This window comes from Panthera uncia, chromosome F1, assembly GCF_023721935.1.
Source record: "Panthera uncia isolate 11264 chromosome F1, Puncia_PCG_1.0, whole genome shotgun sequence".
NCBI lineage: Eukaryota > Metazoa > Chordata > Mammalia > Carnivora > Felidae > Panthera > Panthera uncia.
In genome coordinates this window covers 6,414,899-6,428,571 of record NC_064813.1, presented here as the reverse complement: position 1 = coordinate 6,428,571, position 13,673 = coordinate 6,414,899, and the positions used below count along the sequence as shown (strand labels likewise).

Sequence of the window (13,673 nt, the reverse complement as noted above, 5' to 3'; positions counted from 1 at the left end):
AAACAGTCAGCTTGGAGCAAAACCTTTTCCAGGAACTATCTCATATATTAAAACAAACAAAGTAACCATACACACACACACACACACACACACACACACACACACACATTTCCTCTGTCCTTTCTTTATCGGGCTGCATATTTCCAGTTAATAGCTTCTACTTACAAGTCTTATGACTGGTAAATTCTATATAACTTCTTTCTGAAAGACGAGAGGAGCCCACTTTCTTTTGAAATAGCTCTTTATAGAACTTTGTGGTTAGATAATTGTTTTTAAGTTCTTTTTTTTCCTCCTAAGGAAGAACGGGCAATAATAAATTACTCATGGACAAAATCCATGAGCTTTATGTAATCTTTTGAGGTACTCTACAAATTTCAAGGGTTAACACTTGGAATAGGGTATTTCTCTCAATACAAGGATGTTTTGTTATATTGCCTTGCCTCTTTATTAATAAAGAGAAACTGTTGAGGATTTGTATTCGCAGTTTTACTTTTGGTTTGTGGGTAATATAATGCCATGGAGATGGGATCCTTTGAAATGAGAGCCAGTATCAAGAGGTAGACTAATCTGTATTAAAATCTTAAAAGAACTTTGGTTAATTACTTAATATATTCAAGCCTCATTTTATCCGAAGTGTCAATTAGGATAATCACGCTTACGTTCAGGGTTGTGGTAAGAATTAATGCATTATATACAGAGCACCTCATAAGGTAAACACCCATCAGCAATAGTAGGAGTTACCACTGTGATGTTCCAGGTGAAAGTAATGTTCCTGGTCATTTTGCTAGAACTTTCTCTCCCTTATTTTCAGGAAAGACTTAGCTGAATATCAGAAAAATTGTGAAGATCTTAAAGAGCGACTGAAGCATAAAGAGTCTCTCCTCGCTGCGAATACTTCTAACTGGGTTGGTGGCCTGTGTTTGAAATGTGCTCAGCACGAAGCTGTTCTTTCCCAAACCCATAATAACGTTCACGTGCAGACCATTGAAAGACTGACTAAGTAAGTGTGCTTCTCCACATGGAGAATTGCATCTTTAAAGGAGTGCTGTGTCCCTTTATCCCTGTGCTGTCTCATATGCGATTGACCCTGAGCTTCGAGTGAAATGGACTGGAAACGGTCCCTTCATCAGAGCTTTCTGGAAGACAGAATAGCTGGGTTCTGCCAGGGTTGTGCGATCAGGTCATTTCGGATGAGTGGTCTTACCTCTCTAGGCTTCAGCCTCATCTCGAAGTAAGAGAATGGACGTAAGGAATCTTTACAATTCCCTGCGTGTCTCTGAGTCTATAACTGCAAATCCAGCACTACTTTTAACAAAACTGAGTTTGGAGGCTCTCTTTTGATGTTGTCAAGTCCTGGACTTCCGTGCTGTAGTGTAGGTAGAGTGAGTTCTTATCACGTCTTTGTCTCGTGCCTGCAGTGAAGAGTATTACCAGTGCATTGGAAGAAGGACTCCCTATGTCCCAGTATCAATATTTGAAGATCAACTAAGGACAAGTTACAAATGACCTTTCATGTAGTCCATCTAGGCTGAAATATGACAGTTCTCTGTGCATATCCTTTTTGTCCTATTTTCACTATTCCAGGGAGGTGTTTTCCTGTGGAAAGGTTATCCTGTGCAGTTGAGAATTTTTATCTACAATACTGTCCAGTGGTGTTGGTTCTTATTCCCTGTGCTCAAGGTCACCCCTGTCTGTTTGGACTCATTTAAATAGCTCAAACAGCACCACCTCTGAGAAGTATTCTCTGGCCAACCTCATCCCACCTGGTCTTCAATTGATTTAGGCTCCTGTCTTCCATGATTTTATAATATGTTGGCGGCAGCACGTGTGATCTGTTTTTGTCTGTATGCCTGGCGTCTAGCAGAGGACCTGGCCTGTGGTAGACGCTCCATGAGTGTTTGCTGCTCGCAGGACCAGGCATTTTGGCCTTTACTGCTTAACAGTCAGAGATCCTACTGTTGGAACTGGTGTGGAGAATGGAAAGACTTGTTCATTAAAGTCAGACCAGTTTTACTCTATGTTTTGACCTTTGGACAAATTACTTCTCTGCATCTGGTTTGGGGGTTTTACGGGGACGCTTAGCCTTGGGGCCAGAGCACTAGCTTTTGAGTCAGACTGGCTGCTGAGACTTAGACTCTATTCTACCACTAACTACCTGTGTAACCTCACGAAAATTACTGAACCTCTCATGCCTCAATTTCCCCATTTTTAAAATGGAGATAAAAGTACCTAATAGAGTTATTTTGAGGTTTCATTAAAAGAATACCATACACTGCTTAAGACAGTTCCTACCAGTGATGTGAATAATTCAGAAAACAACAAAAACACACAAAAACCCAGTTTTTTTATTATTTGGCAGGCCAGATAATAAATGCTCCATAAATTTTAAAACTCCTCTGTACCTCTCCTGTTCCAAAAGAATCAAAATGCCATGGTTTCCACATGTGATTAACCTGTTGGTTTTTGTATAAAAACTGAATTTCTCCAGTATGGACTGACTGATACGTTTTACAATCTCAGCTGATGGTTCTGCTTTTTGTTATATTATATTATTAAATATATTGTTAAGTTATTCTTATAGATTTCACATAACTATGAAATTTATTAAATATATATTAAATATATTTTCAGATACAACTACCATGTGGTACACATTTATATATGTCAAGGACTCTGCCAGGCTGTTTAAAAACATAATCTTTTTTAATCTTAGTAAAGCATTCGTGAGGTAAATATTATTAGCTCCATTTTGTGGCTAGGGAAACTGAGACTCAGATAAGTTAAAATTTTTCCTGTTTACTTTTGAAAAAAAGAGACTTCTTTCACAAAAACAAATTCAAGATGGTTTAAAGACCCAGATCTAATTCAGACTATAAAAATATTAAAAGAAAATGTAGAAAATTATTTTCATGGCATTCAGCTAAAGCCCTGTGCATGGTATGGAAAATGAATGGCATAAAGGAAAAAGGTTATACATTTAACTTCATTTAAAAAAAGCGTTTTCCTTTTAAACGTTTATTTATTTTTGAGAGAGAGTGTGTGCATGCGTGTGATCATGTGGGGGAGGGGAAGAGAGAGAGGAGGACAGAGGATCTGAAATAGGCTCCGTGCTGACAGCAAAGAACCCAACACGAGCCATGAGATCATGACCTGAGCCAAAGTCAGATGCTTAACCGACTGAGCCACCCAGGCGCCCCCAAAAGAAACTTTTTATGATACAATAATACAAATTAAAAGACTGGGGAAAATATTTGCATGTTACATAACAAACAGTTGGTATAATGTGTAAAGAACATCCTTTGAAACAAACACAGAGGACAAACTACCCAGTGGCAAAGCACATAAAGAATAGGAATTGGTGAGCAATGAAAGAGGAAACTGTCAACGTAGGAGAAGGTATTCACTCTGCTTTCATTCAGGGAAAGACAGAGTCTTTTTCAAAACCAACCCATCAAATTGGTGAAAATTAAGGAGATTGATAGTGACAGGTACTGGTGAGGCTATGAGTGAGTAATATTTAAGTTGTGTCTTATGTATTTCAACATCACCCCCAAGGAATATGGATATGCAAAATGGAGTAGTTTCAGGGAATGCTTTTACAGCGTTATTTGTAACAGTGTTGTGATATTGTGATATGATCAGAAATACATATTTTGGTCTTCATCTCTAGTTCCTGGCATATAGCTCCCAAAATCCTTATAATTTCTTGGGGTGCCTGGTTGGCTCAGTCGGTTGAGCGTCCGACTTCAGCTCAGGTCATGATCTCGCCGTCCGTGGGTTTGAGCCCCACATCAGGCTCTGTGCTGACAGCTCAGAGCCTAAAGCCTGCTTTGGATTCTGTGTTTCCCCCTCTTTCTACCCCCTCCCTGGCTCATGCTCTGTATCTCTCTCTCTGTCTCAAAAATAAATAAACACTAAAAAAAAATTAAAAAAAAAAAATCCTTGTAATTTCCTAAAATGGTAAGAACAGAAGGAACATCCTTTGTTTGGATTTTGTCCCTTGCTCCTGAAATAGCTGTGGAACATAAAGGTGAAAGGAACATCTTTTGTTTTTCTTAATAAGCTTCTTTCAACCACACCTGGGTTTATGTTAATAAGATGACTTCTGGAACCCCAGTACAGACAGGTGTGCCGCTTGCCAGGGGAAGCATCCTGGTGAGTAGAGATTACTCCCCAATCTCTGGGAAATGGGCAGGGACTAGAGATTGAGTTCAATCACCAATGAGTAATGTTTTTATCAATCCTATAGAACCCCCTATAGAACCTATAGAACCCCATGAAAACCCTAAACCATGGGATTTGGAGGGCTTCCGGGTTGGGGACCAAGGTGCTGGGAGGGTGGCATGCCCAGAGCGAGCACGGCAGCCCCACGCCCCTTCCCACATATCTTGCCCTGTGCATCCCTTCTATTTATTTACCTGTTAGTGAATTGTATCCTTTATAATGAATGGGAAAGAGTAAGTAAAGCACTTTCCTGAGTTCTGTGAGCTGTCATAGCAAATTATCAAAGCTGAGGAAGGGGTCAGGAGAACGCGTGATTTACGGCCAGTTGTTCAGAAGTACAGGTGACAAGACGGGACTTGAAAGTGGCACCCAAAGCCAGCAGACAGTCTTGTGGGGCTGAGCCTTGCCCTGTGGGGTCTGTGCTGACTCCAGGAAATTAATGTCCCCACTGAGCATCAGGGTCAGTGTCAGTATCTGACACCCCCACACGAGGTGTCAGAAGTGTTGTGAGTATAGAAACTACAGAAGAAACCAAAAGTGTTTCTTTTGGATGTGAACAACTAAATATCCTTCAGAGGTTTGCATCTATTATGTTATGCACAGTAAAAGAAAAAAAGAATGAAATAGATCTAGATGTACTAATGTGGGACTAAGCTCCACAATAGATTTTTTTTTAAATTTTTTTTTAACATTTATTTTTATTTTTGAGACAGAGAGAGACAGAGCATGAACGGGGGAGGGTCAGAGAGAGGGAGACACAGCATCTGAAACAGGCTCCAGGCTCTGAGCTGTCAGCACAGAGCCCGACGCGGGGCTCGAACTCACAGACCGCGAGATCATGACCTGAGCGGAAGTCGGCCGCTCAACCGACTGAGCCACCCAGGCGCCCCCACAATAGATTTTTGAAGGAAAAACATAACACACATGTGATACACATGTGATACATGAAAAAGACACATGTGATACAAAACTATTTGTATTTTTATTTTTGTAAAAGTCCATACACAACCATACAGTATATTTTCTCCAGGTTCATACATACACATAGAAAAAGGCTTAAAAGGATAAACACTCAGTACTTAACAGTGATGACCACTGGAGAGGTGGAAGAAGGCACTGAAATTGAAAGTATGTGTCGAATGGGTCTTTAACCACATTGGTAATGAATTTTTCAGGGAGAATGTAATGAAAAAATTAACTTAAAAAGGGCAAAAAGCATATTCAAAGTCACACGGATGAAGAGAGGCAGAGTTTAAGTAATCAAGCACAACCAAACCAAAAATTAAAGGCAGGGTTTCTTTCCCTATTGCCTTTCATATTACCCTTGTAGGTCATGAGAAAAGTATTTTAAGAGGAAGCTACAATGTTTACATTGATTTCAAGACTGGCAGTCATTTAGAAATTAGATTCTTAGTTCTGTATTCCTTTGTCTCTATCCTAAATTTCAGCTCTTAGCCTTTTAAAATAAATGTCAGCCTTCTCCGTTCAATTTTCTGCTTTGTCAGCACATCATTGGCTCCTGTTCTACTTTAATAACAGAGTGCAGTGGAAGGCCCCTGCTTTTATTGTCAATGAAACCTTTGTCTAGAGGAGTCCTTTGGCCGAAGCTGGTGTTCCACTTCTTTCAATGTGTTAATGCAGAATGCTGAATATTGAGTGTTATGCTCACTTGGAGGAGGGACCAGCCCTCTTTAGGTCTGGATTTCTACTTTCACGCATAATTAGAAGGTTGAACCCTCAGTGAGCTGCATCATAGAATTCCCTGCATGACTCTAGGATGGAATTAAAAAACAAAAAAAAAAACCAACAAAACTTGTATCCCCAAATATGACAAATCAAGACTTCCCTCCTGGCCTCTACTTGAAATGTGGCATTGTGACACCAGCTGTCAGTTCCTTTGTTGATCTGTGAGCACGGAGTGTATTGGGTATATGACACAGGACTGACTTGAGCCCAGGAAATGAACAGGATCAGCCATGACTTGGAGGCCAGACCACCAGTTTGTTTGTGGCGTTTTGTTAGGGCCGTGAGGACTTTTGTGGAGAGTATACTTAACAACCGTTGATGACACTGGATACACTTAAAAGTTGATTTGAAGTCTTTGTAGTGTTTCTGAACTTCTGCCTTTCACTCAGGCCTCATTATGCCTTGAGGTCAGTAAGAGGGAAAGTAACCCCTCCTTTTCGCTTAATGATCAAAACGGCTTCGAATGATAATCAAGATGGAATTGCTTTATATTAAATTCTTTCCTGTAGTTGATAGTGCCTTGGAGAAGTTTCAGCGTACTGCTCAGAAAGGAGAAGTAATTACTACTGTACTATCCTGGGACTTTAGTCCAGCTTGTGATTTTTCGAGTGGGTCTTGGCACAGTCGTGTATAGTTGGCTTTGAGAGACCGTGGCAGGAACTTCCCAGAAATGAGGAACAAGGAGATGTTGTAGTCAGCCTTCTAGACCTTCTTTTAAAAAACAGGGATAATACTGACTAATGATGCTTAATGATGCTTGAAACTGGTACTCACTGTGGAATAACTGAGGAACTAAAGGCATTTTGTAGGCACTTTATATTTCAAGAGGAAGCTCATGCCTATATAGCAGACTGTCTCTTTACCTTATTTTAAGGTTTTTTTTTTTTTTAATTTTTTTTTCAACGTTTTTTATTTATTTTTGGGACAGAGAGAGACAGAGCATGAACGGGGGAGGGGCAGAGAGAGAGGGAGACACAGAATCGGAAACAGGCTCCAGGCTCCGAGCCATCAGCCCAGAGCCTGACGCGGGGCTCGAACTCACCGACCGCGAGATCGTGACCTGGCTGAAGTCGGACGCTTAACCGACTGCGCCACCCAGGCGCCCCGTTTTTTTTTTTTTTTTTTTTTAATGCTTATTTATTTTTGAGAGAGAGAGTGAGCGTGCACAAGTTGGGGGAGGGGCAGAGAGGGGGGAGACACAGAATCCGAAGCAGGCTCCAGGCTCCAAGCTGTCAGCACAGAGCCCATCGCAGGGCTCGAACTCACAGACCGCGAGATCGTGACCTGAGCTGAAGTCGGACGCTTAACCCACTGAGCCACCCAGGCGCCCCTCTTTTCCTTATTTTAAACATTTGACCATGATTATTCAGGGACTCCCTCGGTTCTCATTGCTCTCACTGTTGCTCTGCATTCCTTAAACACCCCATGCACATCTTGTTAGTTGGTTTGTCTGAGAACCCACACCCAGGCTCCTTGCCTCATCTTCTGCTTTAGTTGCTCTCTCAGCAGCATTGAGGCCGCACTGCTTGCTTTGCTTCAGAAAACTCCTTGATAACGTACATGGTGTTGGTTAAGCACTCACAGAACTCTGGCCTTGGGAGACGGTGATATGGAGAGCTGCCATCGCACGTTCACACTCATAGGCCACGTGTGTTTATACAGCTTCCCACTGGGAGAGACGCACTCAGGCCTGGCTCTGGGCTGGGCCTGCGGACTGGGAGCTCTGGACAGGCCTGCAGCTGCCTGTGTAGTTATCCTGGGTGCTGGGATTAGCTGCTCCCGAGGGCCAGGTCAGGAGGAGTGGAGTGGGGCTGATAAAGGGGAGCTAAATCAAGAAGGTGACATAGGAACGGGACCGGAAGCAAGGCATGGTGTCGAAGACAGGGCTGACATGCCCAGAGCTGGGTTCATTCCGAGTGCTTGCTGTTGAGATGTGGGCTGGCTGAGTTGAGACGAGGCAAAACAGAAAATGCAGCGACTGAGTGGATAATTGCAGATTACCCAAGTGGCTTCCTGTACTGGTGCAGTTTAGGCATCTCTCTCTCCTGATGAAGCTCAGCTTCCCAGTGGTCTGAAGGCCACCTGAAAGCATGTGGTACATTTCTCTGACAGAACATTGGAGTGTGCCCGTCCGGTGGCCCCACAGGTTTTCAGTACAATCATTTTATGGGCTCACTGTTGAATGATGAGCTTAATAAGACATCAGTGTTTGGGGCTGTTTCTCTTTGATGATTGTCTGTGGTCTGAAGTTGGTGAGCTGATAGTCTGAAAAATTTTTTGATCCAGAGCAACAAAACTCCTTAGTTTCCAATTCTAAGTAGCCTAGTGACTTTTTAAATTTAGATCATGCAATACTGGAACTGGGAGGAGTTTTACTTTACCTCTTTGATGCCCTCCTGTGGCAGGATCACTACTCACCCACTTGGTCTTTGTCCTCTGTTACACTGAATATCTACTATCTGGCAGACTCCTCTTAACAAGAGGACACACACTGAAAAGAGATTAAACATATTAAGCATTAAGTCTCCTGTAAGAAGCAAATTTGTTGGATTTTGATCCTGTTGTGATCTGTCAGTATACTATAAACACTGAGCTTTTCTGTTAATTCTTTTTAGTTGGAACTTTGGCTTCAATGATGCCACGGTGCCAGGAACAGATCAGAGCATCACTGAATAGTAACTTGGGTCTCTTAGTCGGTCGTACAACCTTAAGAAAGGTGACTATATGATGCCCGTTTTGACTTGCTGCCCTTAAAGAGTAAATTTTTATCTTATTCTAGAATCGTAGGTTCTAGTTGGATTGCATACTTTTTCTTTTTCTTTTTTTTTTCTTTTTCTTTTTCTTTCTTAAGTAGGCTTTACACCCAGCACAGAGCCCAACGTGGGGCTTGAACTCACAACCTTGAGATCAAGGGTTGGACGCCCCACTGACTGAACCACCCCTAGACCGTATATTCTTTTTTTTTTTTTTATTATTTAACTTTTTTTTAAAGTTTATTTATTTATTTTGAGAAGTGGGGAGGGGCAGGGAGGAACAGGGAAGAGAGAGAATCCCAAGCATGCTCTGCACTGTCAGTGCAGAGCCCGATGTGGTACTTGATCTCGGAACCATGAGATCATGACCCAAGCAGAAATCAAGAGTCAGGAGGCTTAACCCACTGAGCCACCCAGGCACCCTGACTGCATATTTTTTTTAATGCTTATTTATTTTTGAGAGAGACAGAGTGAGAGCAAGGGAGGGGCAGAGAGAGAGAGAGACAAAGGATCCGAAGCAGGCTCCAGGCTCTGAGCTGTCCGCGCAGAGCCCAATGAGGGGCTCAAACCCACAAACCGGGAGATTACGACCTGAACTCAAATCAAGTGTTAGAAGCTTAACCAACTGAGCCACCCAGGAACTCTGACTGCATAGTCTTAATGAACCTAGTCCGCTTTCATGTTAGAGCTTTTTTGGTATGCAAATAGGCATACATTCACTTTTGCCTTCATATAATCTATTTTTTCCTTAACCAGAACAATTTAACCATGCTTTGACTCTTCTACTTTTTCACATAATCATTGTGTTGGTTAGATTTGACCAAAATAATGAACTCCATTTTCTTTTTCCCTTTAGAACAAAAGAATTAAAGACAAATTATTTTTCTCAATTTAAAACAAACCAGGAAATTCTAAGTTGAAGATCGCTATGCTCCCATGAATTTTATATTTGCAGCAGTCCTTTTTTTAAACAAAAAGATCATTTATGAAACTGCTAATAATTATAACTTTGTTCAGTATTACATATTTCTTAAAATATGACTGCTTTCCAAATACCACAAATAGTTTAAATTATTTTGTCTTAAGAGATTTTTTTTTTTTACATGGAGTCATTGGTTAATTCTGAAAGCCACTCAAACTCAAAGACTATAATCTTTGAAATCATTGCTCCTTAAATGTTGCTATATTAAAAGAAAAAAAAATCAGAATTGGCTCTCTCCCAGTAGTTTGGAACTTGGCCCAAAAAAAAAAAAAAAAAAAAAAAAGGAAACTTCAAGCAGTTACTTTCACTGAATTTGAAACCATGGTTTAAACTTGAGCTCTCAAACAAAGCATGGAATAGCATACATAGCAGCCCAACTTAGAGTTCTTTGCTTTGTGTGTATAGAAATTTGCCCACCTCATTTTCTCTTTGGTCAGCTGGTCATTTTTATCCAGTGGATAAATTCCAAATATCCTAAAGTCTTATATGGGATTTATTTAACCCATGGGACTGGGCCTTTCCTATGTTACATGCCAAAGTGTTTTGGCATCTGGTTCCATCTGTCCCCAAGGACAGAGGGCTTCTGAGAATTGCTGACAAGGGTGTGGGACCAGGCAGCGGTCCAACCCAGCAGGATGGGATTTTGTTAAATCGTGAGCATTCTCTGTGGAACCAGACCATTTGAGGGATTCAGCAGTACCACCCTTTGAAAGAAGAAATGGGTTCATAAGTAAGTGAAAGAATTTAATTGAAAGAGTAGGGCAGGGGCACCTGGTGGCTTAGTCAGTCAAGCGTCCGACTCTTGATTTCAGCTCAGGTCATCTCACAGTCATGAGATCGAGCCCTGTGTTGGGCTCTGCACTGAACGTGAAGCCTGCTTGAGATTCTCTCTCCCTCTCCTCCTGCCTCTCCTGCTCGTGGTCTCTCTGTTTCTCTCTCTCTCTCTCTCTCTCTCTCTCTCAAAGTAAAAAGAGAGAGAGAGAGAGAAAGGTCAAAAAGAGGATGGTGGAGAAAGACAAAAAGGAAAGGACCTATTTGTTCAGATAAATGTGTGGGGAGTCAGCAGTGTAGACAAGGCCTTAGCAGCCCCTGAACCTGTGTACAGCCCCCACCTTCTCTGTCTTATTCCTTTTTTTCCTCCCAGCCCCCAACCTTTTAATTTGTAGACTAACTTCCTCTTTTCTGGGCTTGAATCTGCAGCCCGCAGTGCGGTCATCCTCTCCACAACAGGTGGTTGTCCCTCCAGACGCAGTCCTGCCATGAAGGCTCAGCCTTTCTGGCCCCACTGCATGCACCTCGCCAGGGGAGGACAGAGGGCCTTTCTCCAGGGTGTGCTTTAGGATGTGCTAAGCCGGCCCACCCTGGCTCTTCTTCTACTGTGTGTTAATGCCTTTTTCTTCCTGACTCACGAATACATGATCGTGTGACCATTTCTTGTTTTGAATGTTCTTTTTGTGCTGACAGGGAAAGAGATGACTTAATGTCCGCACTAGTTTCCGTCAGGAGCATCTTGACAGACGTGCAGGAAAGAGAAGCCGGCGCTTATGAGCAGGTGAAGCAAGCCGTGCAAGTGGCCGAGGAAGCCAATTTCGAGAAGACCAAGGCAAGTCTCAGAAGATCAAAATTAAGGCAGCCTGTCACTGCTCTTTTTTCTCCTCCAAGTATTCCTGTGGCTGTTCATCCTTAACTAAACTCTCTTTTTCGAAACATGCAAAGCAAAGACCAGTGTTTTAGTGTTGGCTTTGCTGAATTAAACAGATTTCCTGTTGGTAGAATTCTTAGTCCTCTGCAAATCCTCTTGTTATATCGCTGTTCAGAGAATAGAGTGCGACATGGCAAGGTACTTGGAGAGACTTGCATGCCTCACCTTTTCGTTTGCTGGTGATTTCACGTGCTGTGAAGATCTTAACTACGTTTGTACACGTTCAGGTATGACTGCAGACAAATGTTTCTCCTCCATGCATGGGAGATTTTGAGAACATCCAAATATGCCACAGATAATGGGTAATATATGTGTATGGAATAGCATCTTTAGCTATGAATGAGTCCGGACGCCTGGATGCTAAATCAAACACATTGAGTGATCGTGATAATGACAGTAATAGTTACCACTTCATGATCAGGCAGTGTCATAAGCACTTTGAATTATGGGAGGTTATCGTGGATTCCTTGCTCCGTCTGAGTCCACCGAAGTTGCCATGTATTCTCCCTAGCCATACCAGCCACACTTCGAGTAGCTAGTGATTACTGTATTGGACGGTGTGGATATAGAACATTTCTGTGAAGCGTTCTGTTGGATAGCTTTGGTCTAAGCCATAGAGCAGCAGCAGTATTTTATTAAGGTATGGGCTCTTCAACTCTCTCTTTAGCTCCTCAGTCACTGCCTTATCCATTTGTCTCCATCCAGTTCATCCGTGACTCTTCCCAGACCACTGGCCCTCACTGCTTTCATTACTAATGCCCCTGTGCCTCTGAAAGTTCTATTCATTCAGACCAAGCTCCCTTATATGCTTTGTCTTCTCAAACACTCCTAGTTCTTCACTTGTACTGAACTCTAGCTGTCCCTCGATGACACCGTGACCCTCCAACCCTCCGGTGAAGGCCCTTTGCCACTCCCATCGCCTCATCTGGCTGTGATGGAGGGATCAGCATCCTCTCCCTCCTTACTGCCGTTTCCAGGCCTTTGTTTTATCATCTACGTTAGTGGCCATTCCTCTTTGAAATCATTGTTGTCTCTCCTCTCCCTGATTTTAATCAATATAAACTCTCAATTTTAGATGTCACTATTTGAGACTTATTTTAAAGAAAATCATCCATTTTATTACTTGGGCTTATAAAATAGTTGTTGGCTATTTGATACTTTTTAAGAGCGTTAGCATCTGACCCTTTTCTCCCTTGTCTTTGTCTGTTCAGGCTGCTGTAACAGAACTTAAACAGCAAATATTTCTTTCTCACAGTTCTGGGGGCTGGTGAGCCCAAGATCAAGGCACCAGCAGATCTGGTATCTGGTGAGGGCTTGCTTCCTGGCTCATATGTGGCTGTCTTCTTATTGTGTCCTCATATGGCCAAGGGGGTGAGGGAGCTCTCTGGGGCCTCTTCTATAAGGGCACTAATCCTATTCATGAGGGATCCCTCCTAAGGATCTAATAACCTCCCGAAGGCCAAACATCCTTATACCATCGCGTTGGGGGTTAGGTTTCAACACATAAATTTTGGAGGGGCACACACTTGGAGTCCATAGCATGCTCCACTGACCTCCTCGGATCATCCTGAAAGGTCTCTACATCCCTGTTGTTAATACACACAACACTGTAATCCCAGCACACTTTGGCTTGCTTACCTCTAGCGCCTTCCCTGTTCTGCAGTGACTGCCGTGAGAACTGGTGTGTCCATGGGATCTCAAACTCTGCAGTGCTCTCTCTGACCAGAGCCTCTCTCTGCCTCGTCATCCCCATTAAACCTACTCACTGTCCTCATTCCTGCTTCTCCTTCAGCTTCATCTCACATCTTGTTTTAACTGTTGTCTCCAGGCTGGTCTTCTTCTCTTTCCATTTAAATATGAATTTTATGTCCCCAACTGAACTCATTACATTTGCTCCCCCCAAACTGCTGTGTTCTCTGTCCATTGAATGGCACTTTCATCCACTACCGTGCCCTGACCGGAAAGCTGGTTGGTCATCCCCCGCTTCTCGCCTGACTTCCAGTCACTAAGTACACGTCTTAGTTTCTGAACTTCTCTTGAATTCCTTCCTCACTGTCCCCTCTCTTGTTCAGCACACCATCCTCTCTGGACTTATGAATTACGACATCCTCTTCCTTTGCCCTGTTCCCTGCACTGCGGCTACAAGTGATCTTTCTTTAAGCGAGATTTGACCCTGGGACTCTTTGACTTAAAATCTGTCCAGGATTGCCCACTGCCTCAGGACAGTCTCCACACCCTTTCACAGACTTCCCGAGGTCTGTCATGT

The 13,673-nt window shown here is 42.6% G+C and overlaps 1 protein-coding gene across 4 annotated transcripts in view; it reads left to right on the top strand.

Moving 5' to 3' along the window:
• Positions 1-13,673, top strand: part of SDCCAG8 (SHH signaling and ciliogenesis regulator SDCCAG8) — a 253,018-nt gene that overhangs the window by 54,493 nt on the left and 184,852 nt on the right. For all 4 annotated transcript variants that reach the window (XM_049633839.1, XM_049633837.1, XM_049633838.1 and 1 more), the window contains exons 8-9: positions 812-1,000; positions 11,170-11,308. In XM_049633839.1, coding sequence (XP_049489796.1) covers positions 812-1,000; positions 11,170-11,308 — 328 coding nt within the window. The remainder of the gene's footprint in view (positions 1-811; positions 1,001-11,169; positions 11,309-13,673) is intronic.